The sequence below is a fragment of the Asterias amurensis genome, chromosome 11, assembly GCF_032118995.1.
Source record: "Asterias amurensis chromosome 11, ASM3211899v1".
Lineage (NCBI taxonomy): Eukaryota > Metazoa > Echinodermata > Asteroidea > Forcipulatida > Asteriidae > Asterias > Asterias amurensis.
This window is the reverse complement of record NC_092658.1, coordinates 6357419-6383666: the sequence shown is the minus strand read 5'-3', so window position 1 is coordinate 6383666 and position 26248 is coordinate 6357419. Positions and strand designations below refer to the sequence as shown.

At 38.7% G+C, this 26248-nt stretch overlaps 2 protein-coding genes across 2 annotated transcripts in view; one reads left to right on the top strand and one right to left on the bottom strand.

The window, feature by feature from the left end:
• Positions 1-15996, top strand: part of LOC139944014 (equilibrative nucleobase transporter 1-like) — a 31312-nt gene extending 15316 nt beyond the window's left edge. The window contains exons 3-9 of the mRNA XM_071940947.1: positions 345-437; positions 9906-10188; positions 10324-10557; positions 11547-11672; positions 11994-12189; positions 12735-12858; positions 14061-15996. Coding sequence (XP_071797048.1) covers positions 345-437; positions 9906-10188; positions 10324-10557; positions 11547-11672; positions 11994-12189; positions 12735-12858; positions 14061-14216 — 1212 coding nt within the window. The 3' untranslated portion in view covers positions 14217-15996. The remainder of the gene's footprint in view (positions 1-344; positions 438-9905; positions 10189-10323; positions 10558-11546; positions 11673-11993; positions 12190-12734; positions 12859-14060) is intronic.
• Positions 15997-17096: 1100 nt separating this feature from the next.
• Positions 17097-26000, bottom strand: LOC139944070 (RNA demethylase ALKBH5-like). The gene is made up of 3 exons (XM_071941025.1): positions 25113-26000; positions 23581-23661; positions 17097-23129 (listed from the first exon to the last, which is right to left on the bottom strand). Exons 1-3 carry the CDS (start codon positions 25823-25825, stop codon positions 22715-22717), a joined length of 1209 nt encoding a protein of 402 aa, XP_071797126.1. The 5' UTR covers positions 25826-26000; the 3' UTR covers positions 17097-22714.
• Positions 26001-26248: the final 248 nt, after the last annotated feature.

The window sequence follows — 26248 nt, the reverse complement described above, 5'->3', positions numbered from 1 at the left end:
ACACAACATTTTTGAAACCTTTTTCAGTTATATATTCCTTGGGCAATGAAGCACATAATCCAAGCAAAACAACACGGAACAGCTTCGTGTTTGTTCACAAACACTTAATGTCTAGTTGGTCATTGAAGTTGTAAGAAAATAATGAAAGAGAAACTGAACCCTATAGTTTCACGGAACTGTGTGCTTTCAGATGGTATATATAAAAAAAAAAAAAAAAAAAAAACACGAACACTGTTTGCGACTTTTTGTTTCAGCCCTATGCCACTCCACTATATTATACTTTTAAAAAATTTGATTATTATGAGGTACCAATTTGTTCTCTCTTTTTCCCATCTTGTTTGCAGATTTCCAATCTTTTCGGGCGGCATAAATGGTTTGTCATGGCAATATTCTGCGGCTGTTTTGACTCTTCGGCGGTTGTATTTCTGATTGTCAAGGTAACCTACATTCGGAATCATTGTAACCCTAACCCTAATCCAAACCCAAACCCTAACCCTTACACATAATCCTAACCCTAACCCCAACCCTACACTTAAACTTAACCCTAACCATTCAAACCCATCCCTAACCCTTACCCCAACTAAAAAATACATTAAAAACCTTTAAAACAGGCAACCGTAAATTTGCATTGCACAGTGTCCTACTCTCATCCCCCTTCAAGGAGAAAATCCCCACACTCTGTCTGTAACCCCTACCTCAAATGTCGTTTGCTTCGACAGTCCACGCCCTTTTCCCGTCAATGGACCACACCCTTTTCCAGCCACACACAGCTCAAGTCAAAGTGACGTCAACTATAAAGGTGTGACGTGTCACTTCCGTGGGCAAACACGATTATACAAGTAGACCTTTTAAAACTACCACATCTTTCGAAATCATGTCCATCATGATCTCGTTAGCAACCATTGAAAGTTAAGCAAGATTGTGTATGGTTAATGTTCGACAGTTTAGCCAACATCAAAAACTGAAGATTGAGTGGGATACAAAAGTTCGTGTTGAGATCTTTTGTCTATCGCGACATCCTAGGTCATGAGGTCATGGGAATGACACCAGTGGAAATAAGTGTGAATTATAAATTGACTGCGATAAGGCGCGACAGTCATTTATCAAGTGTTTCTTTTCTTCTTCAAATCAACAGAATCTCATGAGATTAATCAATAACGTTTTCAATGAACTATGTGGATAATCTATACTATGAAAAGCGTAACCCGCGCCATCTTGGATTGAAAATTAGAAGGTCCAGTGGCATGGCATCCTTGTGGAATCCAACACGGTTGTGTCGTTACAGACGTCGGGTTGCAAGTCTACAAAACCCTGAAGCGAACTCCCTCTTACGAGTTGTCTGATTGGCTGGAGTCACGAGCGATATCTCCTTACATGTGTGGTTGTCTGGTTTTGATATGGGCCACCTGTTGGTCGAAGGGGGAAGCCGTAGGCTGCGCACAGAGTCACCTCTGTGGTTGTTTGGTTTTGATATGGGCCACCTGTTGGTCTAAGGGGGGAAGCTGTATGCTGCACACAGAGACACCTCTTTAGGTTTGAAGTGAGTGGCAACCTCGGACTCTCATTAACACTCCAGAATGACTCATTGATGTTTCGCAGAGGGGTAAATGGCATTGCGTATATACCATTTTGTACAGGGTGTTTAATTTCGCGTGTTAAATAAAAAACATTAGGCTTTAATACATGCATCTGTTACATACGTGTTTATTACAATTAAATCGCTCATGTAGGCCTACCCAACTTTCCAGCATTTTTAAACGCATCAAACAGCAACCCATTGTTGTGAAACTTTATTTGTTCCATTTAACTCTGCACCATTAGTGGTACAGTCCATATGTCATCCCCACACACAGAACGTATACACGCAAAAGTTGAAACATTTTCAAAAAGAAAGTAAATGCATTACTGATTCTTTTCATATACATTGTATAGGTTTTGCCAGTTAAACCTACAAAAAAGTACATGAACTCACCGTTTAAGAATAGTATGCTTTCATAGTTACGAACTTTGTGAAACATCAACGGCTGTTTTGAAGCTGTAAACGAACATTCCATTCAAAGTTCTGAAGCAACAAAATTGTTAGAACGTTGCCTGGTCAGGACTCAGGATGTAGGTTTTGCCAAATCCTTTTTGTATTTATAAGCAATCGGCCGTCGCGTTTTGTTATCGAAAGAGCCCTCATGTGCAGCTGAATCGGGTACTTTTTACGAATTTCTCCATACAAAATTAACCAAACTGGCCTACAAACCCTTAAAACAACAAGGCAAACGGGGGGTTTAATTTCGCGTGTTAAATAAAAAACATTAGGCTTTAATACATGCATCTGTTACATACGTGTTTATTACAATTAAATCACTCATGTAGGCCTCCCCAACTTTCCAGCATTTTTTAAACGCATCAAACAGCAACCCATTATTGTGAAACTTTATTTGTACCATTTAACTCTGCGCCATTGAATAGTGGTACAGTCCATATGTCATCCCCACACACAGAACGTATACACGCAAAAGTTGAAACATTTTCAAAAAGAAAGTAAATGCATTACTGACTCTTTTCATATACATTGTATAGGTTTTGCCAGTTAAACCTACAAAAAAGTACATGAACTCATCGTTTAAGAATAGTATGCTTTCATAGTTACGAACTTTGTGAAACATCAACGGCTGTTTTGAAGCTGTAAACGAACATTCCATTCAAAGTTCTGAAGCAACAAAATTGTTAGAACGTTGCCTGGTCAGGACTCAGGATGTAGGTTTTGCCAAATCCTTTTTGTATTAAGCAATCGGCCGTTGCGTTTTGTTATCGAAAGAGCCCTCGTGTGCAGCTGAATCGGGTACTTTTTACGAATTTCTCCATACAAAATTAACCAAACTGGCCTACTAACCCTTAAAACAACAAGGCAAATGTTTTCTGAAAGTGAATTAAGTGAGAGGATGTAGGGGTAGCTGGCATACAAACCCTCAAAATAACTAGGCAAATGTTTTCTGAAAGTAAATTAAGTGAGAGAATGTAGGAGTAGTTATTAAAGACCAATAAAAATACCGTTTCTATAATTTTAGTTTGTATAGGGTTCCACAGATAATTATGATAACATATTATAAAATTGGATGTTTTATCAGGGGACTTCGTCATGCGGAGCGCGCACCCCGGCGGATGTTGACCAGAAAGTTTACATGAGAATTAATTGATATGACAATAAACTAAAAATTAATGAGGCCGACGCTCTGCTACTCCTAAAAGCGATGGTAAAAACAGTAGATTAGATGTTGCACAGCATGTTCCGAAAACTCGCTTTATTTGGTGCTCAGACAACTTTGTATGCGTCGTTGGACGTACGCTCAATAAATCACGATGAATGGGGCCTTAGATTCTAAAATCGTGTACACGTCATTGGAAACAAAGCAAAAATCATTCAACAGTTATAGCAACCAATCATTAAATATATTTAGTTTCAATACAATTTGCAGAAATTGACTTTGTCGTTAAAGTCCATACCAACTGTAGCCTTGCTCAAGGCAGTCGAATTATTCACTCCGAAAAAAGACCGCACTGTATAAAAACCCACCAGTATTCACTGTGCGTAACATCGCACGAAACGATGCCCCCGTACACTATCCGCATGCGTCGGCCGTTAGGCCGACAGCCTTGTAGGGTCTGTGTTGAAGCCACTGACCTCATAATAAATACTATAATAAGCAAAGAGTTCCCACGGTCAGCTCATTACCATAATGCCCGCGAAAGACAAGACATGTCTACATCACACACCACCACCTCGGACGCTCAGCGAGCATGATAGGCGTGCGTGATTGGACGTCAAAATGAATAATTCATTTGCCTCACATCCTGTGTTGTCTGATAGGTCTGACGAAAGATATACATATTCATGTACTGCATACTAGCATATCCGAGAGCCCCCCCCCCCCCCAATTTTTTCCTCTAGTGGAAATTTTTCAATACAACACATTAAACCCGGAAGTTACAGACCCGACAAGGCTGTCGGCCTGACGGCCTCCGCATGCGGTTAGTGGTACGAGTGCGGATGACTTGTATGCACAGTAGTCGTACGATGTGACAGTGTGTATACGGGTGGGCCATGCGTTGTGATCGCACGCACCACGCACAGGGTATACGGGTGGGTTTACAGCGACGTCTTTTCGGAGCGAATAATGCGACTGCCTTGAGCAAGGCTATACCAACTGGCGCGGTTTTTTAAATCTGCTGTATACCAGAACTTCTTCGAAGCTTCCTTTTCAGTCAGATAAACTCCACGGCTATTAGTGGCTGTGATTATGAGTTTGTTTTAAAAGAGGGTACCACTTTCATATAAGCCTTTTTAGTCGGATTTCTCCTGTGCTATTAGCAGCGGTGATTATTGTTGAGGGGGGAGACCAGACTTAGACCACTCAAATCCGTGTAACTGAATTATACCAAATGTGCTCAACACAATAAAATAAGTGTGTCATTGGAGCAGTGTACGTGCTATATTTTTAGTCGACTAAGCATTATTACCCTTACAGTCATCTTAGCTGGGAAATACTCAGTGCAGTGGATAAAATTTACACAATGACAAAAGCCGGTTGAATTAAAACTTTGCGTAAATGAGGCGAAACATAATCCACATTACGGATAATACGTTGGCCCGCTCGATCAACACTTAAATATTACGTAATACCCTGCATATTATGCCAAATACCATCATTGCCAAGTATACCCATCCCCAATATTAAAGCTCAATTCCAGAAACGAACACCAATTCCTTGAGTTGGAGAACGCAAGAAAGAAGGTGAGGGGAGGCGACGCGTCGCGACGTTTCACAACTTACTAAGTTGTGCACGCTCAACAATTAATTTTTATCAAAATACAACATTAATGACAAATTTCCATACCGATTATAAATACAATTTCTAATCCAATCCTACGAAATGATTATTACCTGTAAGAATACCTCCCTTGCCCCCACATTACCTTTTACAATATTTGTATACTACAATCCTCCTCATCTAGCGGGGTGCCGCGCAAAGCGCGGCATCCCGCTAGTATATATAAAAAATGAATAATGTTTCTTGTGGTTTATTTTTACGAGCTTTACTCCCTTCAAACTTCAAAACGTTAGATACTTTTTGTGGTTAAAATTTGCAATTACTTTCAAACGCGTCCTTTTCCCGTTTTTTATATTTTCATTTTGACTCGTCATGTTTAAGACGGTATAACAAAGCAACAATCTATACAGATGTCAAAGTATTGATATCTTTAACACACGCCGTCTAAGGCAGAAGGTTTTTAGTTTTTCAAAATCCTAAAGACACTAGGCACTATTGGTTAAAACCAGTATTCTCACTTGGTGTATCCCAACATGTGCATAAAATAACAAACCTGTGAAAATTTGGGCTCAATTGGTCATCGAAGTTGCAAAAAAATAATTAAGAAGAAAAAACCCATTGGTGCACATGTCAAATTATTCAGCTACACTGTTTTTGTATTATTTGAGTAAGAATTTCAAAGTTCTCAAGACTATACTTCAGAGGGAGCAGTTAATCACAATGTTTTATACTGTCAAAAGCTCTCCTTTGCTCGTTGATAAGTAAGTTTTTATGCTACAAATTATTTTGAGTAACCACCAACAGTATCCAGTACTAATTTTATGGATCGATGCGAAAATTCAGAATTGTCCGAAACTTCACAATTACATAGTAAACAAACATATGAAAAGTTTGAATATCATTGTCATTTAAGTAAATGCCCACAAGTAGCTGCTTAATCTGAGACCCACTAACCTCAAAGATGGGGTTAAAGGGATCGGGGTTCCCAATTGTGTAATTTTAAAATCCTGACTATACGAGCGAACTAAGAGCTGTTGCAGTTTGCTGGTCTAACCCAATTCCATTTCCCTCGTGGCAAAATCTTTAGAAAGTGTTACGAATCCGTAAATGAAGTTTCGTATAACAATAGCGAGATTGTAGTTTTAGAGAGTGAAGTGGTGTCTGATTACTGAGAATTTCAAATCGCAGTTCAACCTGTAATAAAACGAGATAAAATATTGTTTGCTGTTGCGTACTGTTGCAAACTTGACAGGGCTTGACAGGGCTTTTCTTCCTGCAGCTGTGAAGATCTGGAACAGCCTATACCATCATCGGTTATCTCAGACATTACTACCCAGGGCATGCAGTCATTCAAATGTAGAGTAAATAAATACCTTAAGTAACGTCCTGTTTTACGGCAATTATGATTGCCGGTGATGCTAGTTGTTGTGTCTCTCATCACTTTCTAGTGAGTGAGGCATAGTCCAATAACCAATATCTCCTTTCTTTTCTTCTTGTTTTTTTTTATCGTGGAATGGTATGTTGAAACAAGCTCTTAGCTACCCCTATGGGATATTATGCTTGTCTTTTCAGGGGGCTCTCCTTAAAAAAAAAAACGAAAAAAAAAACTGCTCACTAACCACAAGTATCTATAATATGGTACAAATGGGGAAGACATGCAGTGAAAGGCACTGGACACTATTGGTAATTACTAAACATAATTATTTTAACATAAAAACTAACTGGATAACTAGCAAGTGAGAGCTGTTGATAACATATATAAAACATTGTGAGAAACGGCTCCCTTTGACTAACGTAGTTTTTGAGAAAGAGATAATTTCTCACTAAAATAAAAGATTTCTACAGGCATCTGAAAACACACAAATTTGTGAAATTAGTGTTTTGTCTTTCTTTCGTTAGTCTCTTGCAACTTCGATGACAAACCTAGCCAAAGATATCACAGGTTTGTTATTTTATGCGTATGTTGGGATGCAGTCTTTGACATTTTTACCAAACGTGTCCAGTGCCTTTAAAGGGAAGGTACACTATTGGTAATTGAGTCCAGTGTTCTCACTTGTTGTGTCTCAACAATTATGCATAAAATAACAAATCTGTAAAATTTGAGCTCAATTATTCGTCAAAGTTGCAAGATAATAATGAAGAAAAAAACACCCTTGTCACACGAAGTTGTGTGAAAGAAGTCTTTTATTATTTTAGTGAGAAATAACCTCTGTTTCAAAATCTATGCTACTTCGGGAGCCGTTTCTCACAATGTTTTATACTCTCAACAGCTCTCCAATGCTCGTTACCAAGTAAGTTTTGAAGTTAATATTTGTTTGGAGTAACTACCAAACGTGTACCATCCCTTTAAAGAGAAAATACTATAGTGAACTGTTCCTACCAACTAATAGGACCTATGGTTTAAATGCAAACATTGTTTCAACCAATGAACACCCAGCAGGGTGGATACGTGCGCATTACAAGTATTATTATTATTTATTAACCAGAGTCTTTCTCGAAGGCTAAATGACAACACGACAAACATAAACAGGTATACAATAATGTACAATAGTTGAAGCATGCATGTAAATTGGAAAAAAAAAATAAAAGAGAGACAGACAGAAAGCTATAGAAAAAGCAGGGAGACAATGGGTGGTGTAGAGGGAATGATGAGAGGTTGGAATGTTACACAAAATGTAATGAAATCGACCCTGAAATAATATTGCTATAGAAGACTAAATGACTACACATCAAGAGCTAATGTGGTGTTAAAAAAAAATTCATTGAACCTTTAATAACATTCACATCATGAAAGAGTTTTTGGACCTCCTTCGGAGTTCCACTTCACACTTGAAACTCAGGAACATTTTTGTACACAGTGCCCAACCTTTAGAATGTTGTCCATCAGACGAATAAATCAGCCAAAAGAGTAATCAGCTTGTTACCATTCAAGTCCTAAAAGTTACACCCTCTCGGTGTTCCATCCCTTCACCCCAAATCAAACAAAACGTCTCTAACTGGAAGGCTCAAAAGTCAAGTTCCCCTTAACTTCATAACAACACTTACATTGGGTTAAATTGTTCGATATTTATACAGTCGTGCTGTTCAAATAGTCGTTCGGCGAGAAACTGGAGCGACAGTTCGGTCTAACAGTACAGTGTGAACTCACAGATTATACAAATATTGACTGCTTTGAGTGCTATGGTTAAAACATCGTTTTAACCATTGGACGAGTAAAAGCAGTCAATATTTGTTTTATAACACCCCAAACATTTTTTAATACTGTACTATTATTATTAAGTTACAAACCTGCATGCTACAATCCAAGGACGACGCGAATACAGACTGAAAAAAACTTTTACTGTAGTGTCGTGCAATCCGAAATGGTTACAGACTATTAGTTTATCATCCTCGTACACGCAACGGGCGTCTGGGTAATGCACGCCATGTGCTAGTCTTCGGACTAGCGCACGGCAAACCGACGCACTATCACACGGCCGTCGTCTAGCAAAACTAAGACATGTCATGTGACGCGCTCTAAACCAATGAGCAGGGAGAATACTTGTAAGGGGTGTTATAAAAATAAATATTTGCATTGTGTCGTCCTCGTGTATTTCTACCATTTATTTTGAATTACAAAAACAGATTAGCAGTATCAGTGCCTATGATTATGGGTCATGGCCGATGCGCTTTAGACCAATGTTTGGGCTGATAAGTTTCCACAAGCACCCTGTAAACAGCGTTTATCCCTCTTTAAAAATGCAAAACATGGTCAATGTCTGGACGTTTCGACCCGACAGAAGATTCAGACCAATGTTTGGAATGGTAAGTTTCCACAGCACCCTGTTTATACAGCGTTTATATCCCTCTTTAAAAACGCAAAACATGGTCAATGTCTGGACGTTCCGATCCTGTAGACGAATCTTTCTGGAAGGCTTTCAAGAAAGACCCAGCTATGGTCGAAACGTCAGGCTATTTATATTTGTTCCTATATTATGATCTCTGGACCAAAGTGCACTTTGCATTATCTTTGTTACACTGGTGGTGTCGAGGTCTATTGGCTCCCGTTCGCTATTTGGTTGTCTGCAGAGCAGTCTCAAATGCTTGATTTAATTCAATTTTCTCTTTTCAGACCAATCAAAACACACGGAAAGCTCACGTCACTGCACGTTTATCCAATTAAATCTCTTTATCCAATGAAATCATGCTGGAGTGCGTTTTTTGGCGACCCCAACCAGAAACATTGGTTATCGGTGAGCGTTTTCGCGTGCAGCGCGGTGACGATGCTGTTCAGACCAAGTAACCGACTTGTTCAATTGGTTGGGCTTTGGTTGGGGTCGCCAAAACGCAACTTTTAAACCAAATCACTGTCATGATAAGAGACGGGTCACACGGAGGCCGACCAACATCGACCCATCTTTTGACTATTATTAGAAGTGCACTGTCTAGTTTGGGTGTATATAAACCTTTCTATTGCAACGTCACAGCCCGAGTTTTTGTTTGCCAAGAGGTTGAACAACTGTACGGAAAGCCAGAAGTGCAAAACAAGAACAAAAAGTATTGAATTTGTTGGCAATATGGGAGGTGTTTTATTTTATTGTAAGTTTGCAACAAATAATGGTGAACTTTATTTAAATTTCTGTGAGCACGATTGAGTGTTTCAGTAGGCCTACTCACGGCGGTCCATCGGGTGGTCTATTAAACACTTACCAAAACTATAGTACGATAGTATTTTTAGCACATCGCTGACATATTTTAATATTTTCATTATATTTACTATTGTACAAACTGGTTAGCTTATGTGCCATGATAACCTAAGTTGGACCATGCAACTAGTCCTAGAGGGGGTGTCAGTGATTTGGTCAGGAGAGGACTAGGACAAAATTCTGCCAGCATCAATTGTGTACAAAATCATGTATGTCAATTTCCATGGTATATGAAACTACAGCAACACTGGCAACTGGCCATGTTTTAAAAAACAACCATTAAGAAAACAAGAATAGTTAAAAATAGAAAACAATCCTCTTATCTTTACCTAAGGGGAAACAAGCTGGTCACCATGACAACAACCATTTTTGCCTCTGATTTTTTATTTCCCTCAAACAGGCTCTCTACGAAAATCTGAACGTTCCAATCCAGTCGGTTTTCTACGTGATGACCAGTACAACTTTCTTCTTCACCTTTAACACTTTCTTCTTGTTGCCGAAGAGGGCTCACATACCCTGGCCACCAGTCCAAGACGAGTACCACGAATCTTCAGGAACCACGCAGGAATTGAGCGCGGTTGAAACAAAGCACGTGTACAGCAATGATGTTAATTTGAAAGACGAAAACCTCAGAGAGCGATACGTTCACAGCGGAGACTCCGACACTGACCACCGAGAACAAGGTACGGTAGGGGTTGTTCCATCCCACTTGGACAACAACATATAGTTTTTATTACAGATCTTTAAAGCAATGCCAACAAATGCTTTGGTTTTTTTCAAATAAGATATAATATAACTTTTCTTGGTCTATTTTACAGGAGCTTCAAACCAGACGACCAATGAGATGCCAAATACTTTGTCTAGCACAGACAACGAAGTCATAGAGTCCAATCCACTCTCCAAAGATTTCCCCTCACTGCGATCCTGTTTCTTCTCATTGTCATTCCTCTTCTTCTACTTCTGGTTCTCGATTCTTCAACTCCAAGTCTTATTCTTCGTCAGCACGCTGAACCCTGTGCTGACGAGACTTGCTGATAACGATGAAACGATTGGTGAGTTTTTTTCTCGACACATTTCATGAGGTAAAACAGTGAGAATTTAATTTGCCTTAGTACAGAGGGAGTAAAACGGTGAGAATTTAACCTTTCTTATAGTAAGTGTGAAAGTAACTTCAATTACAGGAAGAATTCATTGGTTCTTACTCCCCACAGTAAGCACATAAGTTTAATTGCCGGTGTGGCGGGAGATTTTGGTTTCCCCCATATGGCAAACTGTGTACAAACTTCTTGTGATAGCGCCCTCTTTTGAATCATCCTCTATACGGCCTGTGTTAATTTCCGTTATGGGGGACAGAAAGACACTCTGGAAGCCTGCTGCAAACAACAGATGAGACCACTTTACCAGAGGGTTAGAGTTTGGTATAGTGTCTGTATGACTTTATCATATATTGTGCACAAAGAGTGAACATATTTTCAGACACTTATTTATCATCCAATTAAAGGCAGTGGACACTATTGGTAATTACTCAAAATAATTATTAGCATAAAGCCTTTCTTGGTGACGAGTAATGGGGAGAGTTTGATGGTATAAAACATTTTGAGAAACGGTGTCCTCTGAAGTGTTGTAGTTTTCGAAAAAGAAGTAACTTTCCGCGAATTTGATTTCGAGACCTCAAGTTTAGAATTTGAGGTCTCGAAATATGAAAACACACAACTTCGTGTGACAAGGGCGTTTTTTCTTTCATTGTTATCTCGCAACTTCGACGACCGATTGAGCTCAAATTTTCACAGGTTGGTTAATGCATATGTTGAGATACACCAAGTGCGAAGACTGGTCTTTGACAATTACCAATAGTGTCCACTGTCTTTAATAAGCTCACAAACGCATTTACTTTGTTACGGCATCCATAATGTTCAACCACCGCATAACTTTTATATCATTCAGGCCCAAAGTTTCCAAGCTCACCAATTTAAGTTACTTTGTTGATATTTCCACACTTCCTAAGCAAATCGACTCATAAACTATTTAAATATCCACACAGTTTCTAAGTACACCAACGCCCTAGCCTTTATCCAGCTTGGGGGCATTGTCTGCGCACCTTTCAGTGGACTCCTTCTCAGCAGGAATAAAGGCAGAAATAGGTGCAAGAATAAGGAGACAGAAACAGGTATGACTCCACATTGTCCATTGACTTCAACATGTTGAGAAGTATATACAAGTATTGAGATGTTGACATAATTGACAAAAATTGAAGGGAAAAAACTGAGCTTTTGAGGACGTTCTCTGTTATTTACCTACCCATTCTAGTTTGTTTGTTTGTCTTTTGTTGTCATATATAGTCTCATGTTAAGCGCTCTGTTCTCCGTAGAGCGCTATATAAATGCTTCATATTATTATTATTATATAAATATGGTTGTGGTTTCTAACAGGAAAAATTGTTGAGGTTAATTAATCTTTAACAATTAAATTGTTCCTTCTTTTGTAACAGAAAGACTCAAGCAGCGCGGGCCATACAGTGATCTTAAAGATGCTTCTATAGTCTACGCTATCAGCACGTCAATTGCCATCGTCTTCTACACATGTAGTGTCATGCCTTTCTTAGAAGTCCAGTATGCAACCTTCGTTTTGTCCGTCTTCAGCAGATCGTTCGTGTACAGTTTGACTGCTTCTGGAACAAATCTTCTGTAAGAATAATATAACCCGCATTATAGTTCTCGCAACGGACCGCGTCTTCCATGCAGGCTCGTGGGGAACAGAGCTCCGCTGGCCCCCACGAGTACTTTTTCAAAGGTGGTCACGTTTTTGAGATAACGCCGAAAATCCGGAGCGAATATTCCACGGAAAAATAGTCCCTATTATATATTTATGCACTATCTGAGCTTCTACATATTGAAGTGAACTTAATCACTGTAGCTCACAAGCTTGAGAAAACCTGAAACAAGGGTGTTTGCTTGTGTGAACCACCAGCAACACAATGTTAACCCCTACCCATCCAAGATAAGTGTTCTGTGTTCTTTAATAAGTGCCCTTATCAATCATAATACACGGAACCTACGGCTTAATGTCCCATCCGAAGGACAAAGCAAGTATGGTAAAAAGTATCTTGCTCAAAGACATGCTACTATTCATGCTCAAGCATGTTATATCGGCTGTTGTCGAGCATTGTATTAATGAATACACCGTCAAAATTGCTAACTTCTCAAAGTTGTTCTTTTCATCTACACTTCAGTTTCCCTGGGAAGTATTTTGGTGCTGTGTACGGTTTAATGATCGGACTTTCGGCTGTCTTCAGTCTTCTTCAATATCCTCTCTTCATTGTTGCCCAAGACGTCTTTGACGGCGATGATTTTTGGGTACGTACAACTTTAAAGGCACTGAAAACTATTGGTTCAAAAAAGTAGTTGTTAGAAGAATAAAAAAACTTACAAACGAAAGCACTCTCAAAAGAGCGAAACTTACACCACTCGGACAAGCGAGTAACTTTTCACAATTTTAGAGAGCATAACATTTCGCGAAACAGCTCCCGCTGTAGACTTGTGGACAAGTCGTTAAATCGGCCCAACGCGCTGAGATAGTGGTTTTGCGAGATCACTGCTCTCGCGCGAACTGATGGCTCCCCGATTTTGAGGAGTCGAAATCGGGGAGCCATCAGTTCGCGCGAGAGCAGTGATCTCGCGAGACCAATATCTCAGCGCGTGGGGCTGATTTAACGACTTGTCCACAAGTCTACTCCCGCTGAAGTAACGTGGTTTTTTAAAGAGGTAAAGAGGTAATTTCTCACTCAAATATCAAAAGACCTTATGAAACCTTATGTTTTTGCATCTGAGAGCACATAAATTGGTGCAACAAGTGTTTTTTTTTATTTCATTATTTTCTACAAACTTCAGCGATCAATATTGAGCTCAAATTCGGTAGTGTGCAAATTCCATGTTTGTGTCCACAAAGGCACTCAATGAAATACCCGGGCCCAACTGCATAGAACTGCAAAGGCATTGGACACGTTTGGTAACTGCCAAAGACAAGGCTTCGTGTATCCCAACATTTGCATAAAATAACAAACTTATGAAAACTGGGCTCAATTGGCCATCGAAGTTGCAAGCGAATAGTGACAGAAAAACACCATTGTTGCACAATGTGCTTTCAGGTACAAATAAAAGGCTTTAGCTCAAGTCTTCTATTACCTTGAGAGATAAATTACTTTATTTCTTAAAAACTATACGTTACTTCAGATGGGGCCGTTTCTCACAATCTTGTATACTGTCAACAGGTTTCCGTTGCTCGTTACCAAAGTCAGTTTTTATGCTAACAATTTTTGAGTAACAAACGTGAACAGTGCTTTTAAGCAGAAATGAGCAGGATGCCAGATACACATTTACATTTGACATTTTGGTAACCTTGTTCTGGCAAGCATACTTTTGCTATTATCGTTGTTTTTGTGTTTTTAAGCAGCTCTATGAAATTGGGCCCTGAACTATATTTAAAGTACATTCAAGATGTAAACCTATAAATCATTTCTATTTCAAATAAATTGAGTTTTGGTGGTTATTTTCTATAGATTAAGATTGGCTTGCTGAGTGCCAGTGTTCTGACGTACTCTTTTTCGATCTTCATCTTTTTCTACTCAAGAAGAAAAGAGAAAGCGCTGAAGAACCAAATACAAGAAGAAGCGGTCAAAAACGCCGACCAAGAATACAACTCCGTTTATCTTTGAATCGGAAATTATATGTCTTGAAATAACGTCAGGGAGCTTTTATGAGCGTTCGTCAATTTTTACTGTGACAACTGACAATGGGGTTTTCTCTGCTGTATAGTTGCTTTCGTTTTGGAGATGTCATTTGTCTGCCAACCTAGAAATGTAAAACGTTTGTGACTTTGAAGGCTCTGGACACTTTGGGTAATTACTCAAAATAACTGTCAGCTCAAAAACTTACTCTCAAAAAAAAATTAATGTAAAAGAGTGAAAAAGCATTCTTCTTGAATAGCAATATGAGGGACAACTCTTTTTCGAGTGGTCTTCCACTCTTTTAGATTGAAGTTTGCATCTTTTTTAGTGATTTTTTTTCCACAGACATAAAGGTTCCTTATGTCTGTGTTTTCCCCCACTCTATCCTGGAGTGAAACCCCTCTAGAAGAGTGAAATAACCACCACTCTTTTTAAAGAGCCAACTGAGGGACAACTCGAAATATAAAGAGTGGCGTTTTTCACTCTTGTATACATTTAGAGAGTGGTACGAGCAATAGAGAGCTGTTGCAATGCAACAAGTAACAGTTTTTAGAAAGATTCTCACTCAAATAATAAGAAAACTTCAGCTCAGTTACTGGAGCCGATTTCACGAAACGCACGCAGGACGACCAACTTTTCCTAACTTAGGAATAATCTTATTCATGTATTACCAATAATTCGCCCTCTGGCCATTCGTACCCGCGAATGTCGCATGATATAACAGTGCAAGGCTGGGACTTATCCTAATTCTTAAGATCAATCCTAAGTTAGGAAGAGTTTGGAGAAATCGACGGCTGGACACTTTTGGTAATTACTCAAAATATTTGTTAGCATAAAAACTTACTTGGTGAGTAATGCTGGGGAGCTGTCGATAGTATAACACAGAAAGAAATAGTTTCTCAGTTAAATTAATGTTTAAATTGATTTCGAGACCTCACGCGTGAGGTCTCGAAGTGAAGCATGAACGCATACAACTTCGTGTGACAGGGGTGTTTTTTCAATTGTCACCCAACTTAGACGACCAATTGAGTTCAAATTTTCCCAGCGTTGTTATTTTGAAAGAAAAAAAGAAGCTAAAACACCTCGCCGCTGGTTGGTAAAAGGTACTTCATTATATATGAGGGGATCCCATTGTATCATCGATACAAATAGAATAAAGCATACAATTTTGACGCTTAATATTTTGAAGCAAGCTTACCTCAGCTAATATTTAAAAGCCACGCCCAGTTTGAATTTCCCGCCTAGAACTCTCTAAATGAAGCCTGTTCCACTTTCAAACCACTTTGTCAGGTTCCCTATTATACAATTACACCGATAGTTGGAATTCTCAGTTAAAAAGACGGGGCCAGGCTAACTTTCCTTCCAGTCCCTCTTTTGAATCGAAGTTGGCCGCACAGCGATCCAGGATGGCCGCACCCGTTGGAAAGTTTGACTGAGCTTTGATTCGTTCAACAGGGCGTGTCAGTTTTGTTTAAGGAGAAACCGACCAAGCAGAAGTGCCGTTGTTGTTGTTCGATTTGTTTTCACAGAACCTTTTTTTTTTTTTTTTTTTTTTTTTGCGAGTTCATTTTTTTTCTGGAAGATTGTAATAAAATGGAAGTCAGGAACGTTGCCCTACACTTCGTATTGTAGTACCTTCTTGAATGTAAACATTTCATCCATATTTAATTATTTAAATCAAAGTGTAGTATATCAAAAAAATTATTATATATTTATTTTATCGTTGAAATTATTGTCCTCGTCTGTCAAATAAAAAGTGGTCACTATAACATAATGCGTTTTCTTATTGATTTGCTTGTTAATTTATTTATTTATTTATTTGTTTATTTATTTATGTTTTTTTGTTGGCGGGGGTATTTCTGTACAATAAACATAGTGTGTCATTTATGGTTCAGGTAAAGAGGCATGGGGAATGGGTGGGGGGGGGGTACCCTTTGAATCTACATCGGGCATGATAAACGCCCCCACCCCTAACAATCACATAGGATAGGCCATCTGACAAAACATAACACTCAGTTTCTTTCATTCAACAAGGTTCATTTAACACTGCTTTAATCAAACCAAGTGTGGCGATAAAATAAAAAAAATTAATTACACATATTATTATATACATGTACACTGTTCGTTGTACGAATGTTCCACACTAAACCACTCCCCTTCGGTGCCTCACAATGTTTATCAAAGCGTATACATGCAAATAAGTATTGTACTATGTACTATACAAATGACGTCACCGTATGAATATTCATACAGTTTAGTTTAACTACTTTTGGTTGAAACTCTTGAGTTAATTCAACCTAAACGGAAAAGTTGCCGTCTTGCAAAATGAAAAAAATTGAAAATAAAGAACACTTCTCCTGAAGCTTTCTCGGACTTGAAACAATACTATGTATTGTTCTTTAAACTGCAGTCTAGCCTATGTTCCATGGCCAAATCCAGCCTGTCTTAGCATCCAGAGGGCGCTAGTGGGTGCACCACACCAAAAAGGGGGAAAATGTGTAGACCCCCCAAAAATCTTTAAATAATAAATAACGTTTTGGGACATGTTTGCCCCAACTTTTAATACATTTGTTATAAAGGCTTTTAAGTTGATCCTATATGGCTTGGGAACTTGAGGGGTGCCTTACAGTGTATATGATGAAAACTTGCAGAAAGTTGGTTTCAGGAAAAACATATTTTCGGGGTGTTTTTTTTTCTCCGCGGAAATTTGCAAAGAGTTCCAATGGGCTGATCTGCCCCAAAATAAAAAACAAATTTGAAGTGTAGTTGTTTGAACATATATTCGTTTGATTTCCAAGAGCCTGGGCGACTGTGAATATTTTTTTAAGTCCCCACCTCCCCCCCCCCCCCCTCCACAAAAAAAATAAATAAAAATATTAATAATAAAAATAGCATTCAGCATTTGGTTACTATGTGAATTTTTTTAGTGTGGTGCACCTCAAAGAAAACCATAAATTAATTAATAATAAAAAAAAAACAGTAATATACAGCTCTTGGATCCATGCCAAATCCAATCGTCCACCAACAGCCAATAATGCACAAGCACTTCCCTTTCTCAAAGACAATAACCGATTTTGTTCTTGTTGGGGAAAATCAGTTCCAAGTATAGCTTTGCTTATATTTCTTTCCACCCCATTCAGCGAGACAAAAATATTGTTTTGCTTGTAAAACACTTCAGAGGGAGCCGTTTCTCACAATGTTTTATACTATCAACCTCTGCCATTACTCGTTACCAAGTAAGGTTTTATGCTGATAATTTTTTCGAGTAATTAACACTGCCTATAAAGGAAAATAAAAGGCTGGGAAACTGTTTTTGAAATATAATTATAGCCGAATTCTTGCTTAAACTACATTGATTCTTCAGATTAAACAATACATTTTTATATATAATTATCTACAATATCTTAATCTGAACAGGCACTTGGGAGAATTTCAATGATTAATATGCAAATCAGTCAACCAAAACTGACATGTTTGATTTCTTTTAGAAAATTACTGCTAACAATCAGACTTACACTATGAAATAATGTTAAGGGAAATTGGCATAAAAGCGATACCTCATTTTTGCAATATTAAATGTTTTTCTCAACAATTATTATGTTATTAATTAAATTCCACTAAATATGTGATTAAAATGCAACAAAATAGCTTACATTCCAAAGCTAAATGACGAACATAAATGTTTAGGATTCAGAAGTGTACATCTGTGTATTAATATTCCAAATTGAAGTTTTTTCCCGGAGAATTAAAATCCTCAAACTAATACAAATCTGATTGGCAATGGTTGTACAACCTTTATACTAGGTTATCCCCCACCCCAACACCCTCACCCCCACCATCTAAGCTCCGACACCCTAGATGTTCCAACACCATACACTCCTGGTGTGCTTTTCTGGGAATTCGTTTTTCTAATCCTATCCTTTATCCATACACTACTAGCATTTCAATTACGGCAAGTTTTGTTGAACAATTGTGCAACCTGATCTTGGCCTTGGTGCCCCTTTAAATATTTCCTGTAGACTTTAAGATTTTCCGATGAAAGTGACAGTTATAAAATGAAAATGACCTTGAAATTCCAGGGCTGATTGGGTTGTCGGAACATTGAGTTGTCCAATCATAGGGGTGCCAGAATAAAGTGCAGTCATCAACTATTTATTATATCATAAATGCAAATGATATAATAATATTGATAGCCAATAATAGAGATTGGAAAGATCAAACGTTGTAGGAATTTCATGAAGCTTAGCTTCAATCTGTATGCTGAATAAACTTGGGTGTATAGATAGATACAGGAAAACTTTTGCCTAAATACAGTAACTACATGTACTTGTTCCAACTCATTCAAAATCACAGCTGCAAACACAGCACCCCGAAGCCTGACACAAATCTGACCAGTTAAGGTTATTTCCTTAACTCATTTCCTTATGATAATTCACAACATTCTTATTATAGAACTTGTCAAGGAAATTGTAAATTTACAGTTTTTATACCTAAGCCCCAAACCACTCCATACATAGTGGCAACTATTAACCCTGCAGCATGGAATAAATCTAAAATAAACCAGGCAATACATTTCAGGCCTAAGAAAAGAAACCAGTGTGAACAGAAGTAAATTCACAACCAAATGCCAACTAAAAAAAGTTATGATAATTAGTATTCCAGCAAGTTACTTAGGTCCTATTCATGGGCCATTTGGACTTGCTAACAAATACAAAGATTTAACTGTGTCGATCCTTGGCCAAGTTTCATAGAGCTGCTTAAAACACACACAAACAACTAATAGTGCAAAAATATTTTGTTTACCAGAAAAAGGTTATCAGCTGAAATATCATAACACACGCACCGTTTCTGACTATAGTGTCAAGCTTACATTTGCTCAGCCAGAAATTTATAGCAAATAATTAACCACAAACTTGTATTTAAGGTGTGCAGAAAAACCATGTACAGTGTACACGAGTGTGATTTGAAACTATACATGAATAGGATTTGAAACATTGCATGGTGTACATGTAGATACAGTCTAGTAAGGTTTGTGGTAACACCATGTACATGAGTAGGATTTGAAACTTTGCCCGGTGGAGATACAATCTAGTAAGGTTTGCAGTGACATCATGTACATGAGTAGGATTTGAAACTTTGCATGGTGGAGATACAATCTAGTAAGGTTTGCAGTAACACCATGTACATGAGAAGGATTTGAAACTTTGCATGGTGGAGATACAATCTAGTAAGGTTTGCAGTAACACCATGTACATGAGTAGGATTTGAAACTTAGCACACAGAGATACAATCTAGTAAGGTTTGCAGTAACACCATGTACATGAGTAGGATTTGAAACTCTGCATGGTGGAGATACAATCTAGTAAGGTTTGCTGTGACACTAAGTACATGAGTAGGATTTCAAACTTTGCATGGTGGAGATACAATCTAGTAAGGTTTGCAGTAACACCATGTACATGAGTAGGATTTGAAACTTTGCATGGTGGAGATACAATCTAGTAAGGTTTGCAGTAACACCATGTACATGAGTAGGATTTGAAACTTAGCACACAGAGATACAATCTAGTAAGGTTTGCAAGAACACCATGTACATGAGTAGGATTTGAAACTTTGCATGGTGGAGATACAATCTAGTAAGGTTTGCTGTGACACCAAGTACTAGAGTAGGATTTGAAACTTTGCTTGGTGGAGATACAATATAGTAAGGTTTGCAGTAACACCATGTACATGAGTAGGATTTGAAACTTTGCATGGTGGAGATACAATCTAGTAAGGTTTGCAGTAACACCATGTACATGAGTAGGATTTGAAACTTAGCACACAGAGATACAATCTAGTAAGGTTTGCTGTGACACCAAGTACATGAGTAGGATTTCAAACTTTGCATGGTGGAGATACAATCTAGTAAGGTTTGCAAGAACACCATGTACATGAGTAGGATTTGAAACTTTGCATGGTGGAGATACAATCTAGTAAGGTTTGCTGTGACACCAAGTACATGAGTAGGATTTTAAACTTTGCTTGGTGGAGATACAATATAGTAAGGTTTGCAGTAACACCATGTACGTGATTAGGATTTGAAACTCTGCATGGTAGAGATTAAATCTATTAAGGTTTGCAGTAACACCCTGTACATGAGTAGGATTAGAAACTTTGCATGGTGGGGATACAATCTAGTAAGGGTTGCAGTAACACCATGTCTAGGGTAGGATTTGGAACTTTGCATGGTGGAGATACAGTCTAGTAAGGTTTGCAGTAACACCATGTACATGAGTAGGATTTGAAACTTTGCATGGTGGAGATACAATCTAGTGTAGGATTTGAAACTTTGCATAGTGGAGATACAATCTAGTAAGGCTTGCAGTAACACCATGTACATGAGTAGGATTTGAAACTTTGCATGGTGGAGATACAATCTAGTAAGGTTTGTGGTGACACCATGTTCGTAAGTAGGATTTAAACTTTGCGTGGTGGAGATACAATCTAGTAAGGTTTGCTGTAACACCATGTTCATGAGTAGGATTTGAAACTTAGCACACAGAGATACAATTAGTAAGGTTTGCAGTAACATCATGTACATGAGTAGGATTTGAAACTTGGCATGGTGGAGATACAACTTCCTTTTACAACTAACCACCAAATCATGTTTATTTCCAGAATTGAAACAGGGTTAGGGATTCATGAAACTAACGAACAACGGGGTACAAAACAGTTGAGCTTCTCCAGAAAATACATGTACAATAGGTAACTAAAATTACATAACACTAACCATTCGCAATTGGTTCTGATTAAGTTTGCTAAGCAGTATAAATGATCAAGCACTAATGTCTGCTTGAACAGCTCTGTGGGGCCCAATTGCATAGGGTTGCTTTAGCGCAAACAAATTAAAAATGCACAAAATAATTTGCTTACAAGAAGGTTACCAGCCAAAATGCCATGTTGCTTGTACCATTTTATTAACTGGTCTCCTGATTATTAAATAAATGTTGTGCTTTGCAGTTATGTTCTTAAGCAATTTTTCTGTTTTGGCAAGGATTTCTCCTTCTGAAAACTTGAAAAGAGTTATATCTAAGACAAATTTTCTTAGAAAAGAAAAACAAAATTAACGTTTTATGACTTTTAGTTTCAAATGACACAAGTATGTATTACAATAAGTTTTGTTTGAGAAAACTGCAAAAATGAGCTAGAATTACGTGTTAAATACTTCTGTAATCCCCTTCTTTGAACATTTTGGCAAAAATGATGTGTTTGGCAATTTGCTGTTTTTTAATAACTATCTGAGGTTGTCTTAGAACCAAAATGCAAAACAAATTTACAAATTAAAACTGGATTTTCATTGGTATTATTATTATTGTTTAATTGCCTTGGCCCCTGACACAAGAAAACATAAACTGTCATTATGCCATGGCGTGTAGTGGCAAAGCGGTCTACAACAACACTCATGTCAATCAACCCAAGCTCTGGTGTTTTCAGCAGCAGAGTGTGGGTTCGAATTCCTGTCATGAAACATGTGCCCTTGAGCAAGGCACTTGACCATAATTGCTTTGTAAAAAGTTGGTGAGGTAGTGCATTCTGCTCTACCAGCCAGGCTCCTAGTGGATGCTACCCATGCCTACCCTGGTGTAACCCTGTTTCAGCCCAAGGAGTAGGTGGCAATCGACCCTTTCGACAGTTGACTTGGGTCGAAGCCCAAATCAGTTAGGGGTAGCCTTCACCTTAAAGTGGCTGTCCGGCCTGGTGAAAATACTTGGGTGATCTCTTATTTAAAAAACAAACATAATACAAATTTGTGATGCAAGGGAATTTGCTGTTAAAGCACCCTCATGTGCTGCAAACTACAATCAATTAATAGATGTATTGCAATACGCGTCATCGGCCACCACTTTGATGTATTAATAAGGGACACGTGCACGCGCTGTGCGTGCACTTTTTCCTTTTTAATACTTCAAAGAAGGCGGTCGATGACGCGTATTGCAATCCATATACATGTATACAATCCACTGCTCGTGTTTACACTTACAGTATATACACACGTGTACTTGTTCATGTGGCCGTCACTGTGTTGTCATTTATCCTTCAAGTAAGACTCTGCTAGGGTCCAAGCGTAAGGCCATGACCTATTTTTGGGGGCATTTTATTCAATAAGGATGGTTATCAGTGTACAAATTTTTCTATCGTCTATTTATACCTGGCATATTAATTTTGTTTTTTTATTGCATACACTTGGTATACATGGACATTGTACACATGTGATTAATCAATACCATATTATATTAACTTTTAATAAAAAAGAGGAAAAAAACATGATTTGATTATGATCATAGCAGGTTTTTTTTGTTTTTCAACAAAGCTTCCTTATATAATATTGATATACAATGTACATGTATATTATAATAACACCTTTTTACACTTCCTGTACAAACTATGGAAAAAAGGACTAATTTTTGCAAAGTGACCGACACATTTTTTTCAAAATCAATAACTTACTATGACAATGGTTGCTGGCGGTTGATTTTGACCTTTTTGTGGGGTACCGGCTCTGTCTTTGATTTGGCTTGTCGCTCCTCCGTCGACTCCTGCTTGCTCCGCCCATCACCTGACTGCCTCTTTAACGGCGCCCTCTTGTGTTCACTACCCTCTCCTCTCTCCCTTGATACGTTGCCGTTCTTGGTGGGTGATGTTTTCTTGCGACTCTCGACGATTGCGATGGTGGAGCGGACTTTACCGGTTTTGGACACCCCAGACGAGTTGGGTGAGACTCTGCTTCGAGACTTCTCATCATTGTACAGGGTTCTGTCGTCATGCTGGCTGTACCTCGACGCATGTCGCTTGTCGTAGGACGAGGCTGGGATGCTATTTAGTGACAACTGACGCGAGAGCCTTGGTGCATCTTCGAAAACTCTGTTTACAAAACAAAAATGTTTGTTTGCTTTAAAAAGAAGAAGACATTGCAGATGCCTGATACTTCTTGGCGACAACGAAGGCGATTGCCTTCATGCCCCATGGTCATTTTGTGGTGTCTGTTTTTCTTTGTTTTTGGTTTTACCAACACCCAGCAGGGTGGATATGTGCACATTACAAGTCTTATTATTATTATCATTAATATTATTATTATTATTATTATTGTTAATATTATTACCTTGATGCCCTTGAAATGCTTGTAGGAATTTCTTCACAGGGTGCCCTTTACCGATGAGAAAATGCCTTGGTGCCCTTGCCCTTTCAAAAATTAAACATACAGGCCTGGTTGCCTAGTTGTGTGCAGGGCTCAATTTTGGGGGCAATAGTCCACAAAACTGAAGGACTTGTAGTTCACCGAGACAATTGACGAGTTATTGGACCCTGAACTCACCTCCGAACAATGATGACAGCTCTTCTTGATTTGACGTCTTGTGGTCGGATGCAATGTGTGACCTCATCTGCTGCGTAACCACTGAAATGCAATAATAAAAAATTATATCAACATCTTTCAAAAAATGTTATTCTAAAACATTTAGAATGTTGAGAAGTTGTTTCCGTTTTCATTGCCATGGTTATGGTGATAAAAAGGTTGCCTTTTGCAGAATAGGTCCCTAATCATAAATAATAATATAAATTATACAGCACCCTAAAGGGACTGAACACAATTAAATACTAAGAAAATTACACTGGTAAAAAGCTAATGGTCAGGACAAATGAAAATAAATTTAGAATTATAACAAATAGGAAGTAAAAAATTAAGTTTTGATTTAAACCTGCAGTAACAAGAGTTCAAAATGAATCACTTAAGAGTTAAAAAGGCAATTTGATTGATCCAAAGATAAATACAGTTCTTACATTGAAGAGATATTAAAGGGTATAGCAATGTTCATATTACCCTTGGGGGGGGGGCTAGTAGTACCCATAATGTTGCATTGCCTTAAAAAAATTTAAAAGATTGTTAATAAAGTAAACATAAAAACCCTAATATTTGTATCCAACTTGCTGGCCAGTATCTTGACAGAGGGGCATATATGGGTACCTGCAGGGGTGGAGGTTGATATTTTGTATCAAAAAAGCAACTGGAGTGCCGCGGCAGCTTTAGGCTGTATACTCCCAAGGGAGCCGAGAAAGACTAAAGGAACTTTTGGGGCCCAATGACCAGGGCACTACTAAGCGTATTGAGACGTTGTTGTGAAATGCAAAGTGCTACTTATGATTATAATATTACTAACTAAAAATGTCTACAGAGAGGGCAAGACAACTTGTCTTTTTTGCAAAGGACCTTCCATTGGAGAATCTTAATGTAACTGGGAGGCCCTTTTGTTCGTTAAAAGGGCAACAAAGCCAAGACCAGAACAGAGGCCTACTATGACTATGAGGTTCCTTTGGCTATTGCTATCAGCTCAACCATGTGGAGACCAGGCCTGTATGCTTCGTTTGTAAAAGGGCAAGGGCAGAGGGATTTTGTTCTTGTTAAAGGGCACCCCATGAAGAAAATGTAGATTTCTACTGGAGCATTTCAAGGGCACCAATGACCAGAGGCATGTAGGCAATTGCCTAGCCTTTGAGAAGCAGGCCTGTATGCTTCGTTTTTGAAAGGGCATGGGCACAAACAAATTTCCTCCTTGGTAGCACCCTATGAGGAAATCACCAGGGGGCATGGAGGCAACTGCCTTCGCCGTCTCTGTGAAGTATCAATATCAGGCCAGGGAGACGATTACTCCTTGATAGCGTAATGAACCTCCTCATAGCTAGAGTAGAAAGTACACAGAGCGCTAATCTAGATCAGGGAAGAATCTTTGTTATCTTTGTCAAACATGGTATTTTATAACGAGCACAATATTTCTACATAAATAAATAAATAGATGATTAGTGAATTTATAAAGACAAAAGAAAAGATGGTAGTAGAGATTTTGCAGAGACCTTAGCAATGTGACACAACCCCTCGCCATAGGGAGGCTAACTTTGGGCTTGGTGACTCGTATCGGCTTGAATGAAAACTTGCAACCAAAACACAGCGCAGCGTCGCTCAAGAACGATGCGGAGATGATGGGTCTGTCGAAGATGTGCATAGGATCGACATGGGACACAATACAGCCCCCTGGCTGGTAGTCATTAATCACAGCACTGTTAATGAATCCTTTTGGAACAAGATTGTTATCTTCTAGTTTTTTGACGACTAATTCAAAGATCCAATCCGGTATGTCGTCAACTTCCCCCTTTGGGTATAATCTCTCCTGGCCGGGACCTCGTTTGGACAGCTGTGCTCCGTAGGTGTAGCCCTCTCCAAAGAAATATTTGTTGCGTAGCGGCGCTCTATCGACAGTGTGTTGACGGTATTTTCCTTCCTGTCCGATTTGAACGACTTCGTCAATTTTCTTCTCGATTTCTGCACTCTCGCTGTCGGAGAAGAGTTGAACTTGTTTGATACCGGAGTGAATTTTCTTCACCTGTTCCATGTCGTCTTCGAAAGAGGGACGGGGTTCTGCGTTGTCTGCTTGCTTCCAATGGCTACGTCTCCTGGAGGTATCATAGCGTTCATCAAACGGCCGTCTGCGACTCGTGTCATCATATGAATGCGTGTGGTGGTGATGGTGGTCAAGTTTTTGCCGCAAATCTGAACAACTGTCAGCCATATTTGTTAGCCAATCTTTTCAGGTAACACTATAGAAGCGAGGTTTCCACCTGGAAAGGATTGCAGTGAGATGTTTCCTTGTGGCTTTCTTTGAGAGAAAATAATTTCCCATGAGTGTTAAAAGTATTCCATCAAACTTTTGCATACCAAAACCAAGCGATGTGTGTGCTTGCAGAGCAGCGAGCAAAACACACGTAATAACAATAGTCTGGTAAACGTCGAGATTCACATAGGAATGTAGCGCACAATATGTAGCTGAGGCTGCGCTCAGACTAAAATTAACTTACCTAGACTGGTCCCCAGATATTTACTTCCTCTCTTTTTGTATAACGTAGTCCAGTTGCCATTCCATTTTGACCTTAAGTAACCCTTGACCTACATTATTAAATGCCCCATTTTTCTGAATTATTCTGTAGAATTTCCC

Coding starts and splice junctions, on each gene's coding strand:
- LOC139944070 (XM_071941025.1), bottom strand. CDS start 25,825: ATGGCTGACAGTTGTTCAGATTTGCGGCAAAAACTTGACCACCATCAC. Junction 23,662..25,112: donor GGTTGTGTCACATTGCTAAG/GTCTCTGCAAAA, acceptor ATTGCATTTCAG/TGGTTACGCAGCAGATGAGG. Junction 23,130..23,580: donor GCTGTCATCATTGTTCGGAG/GTGAGTTCAGGG, acceptor TTTTGTAAACAG/AGTTTTCGAAGATGCACCAA.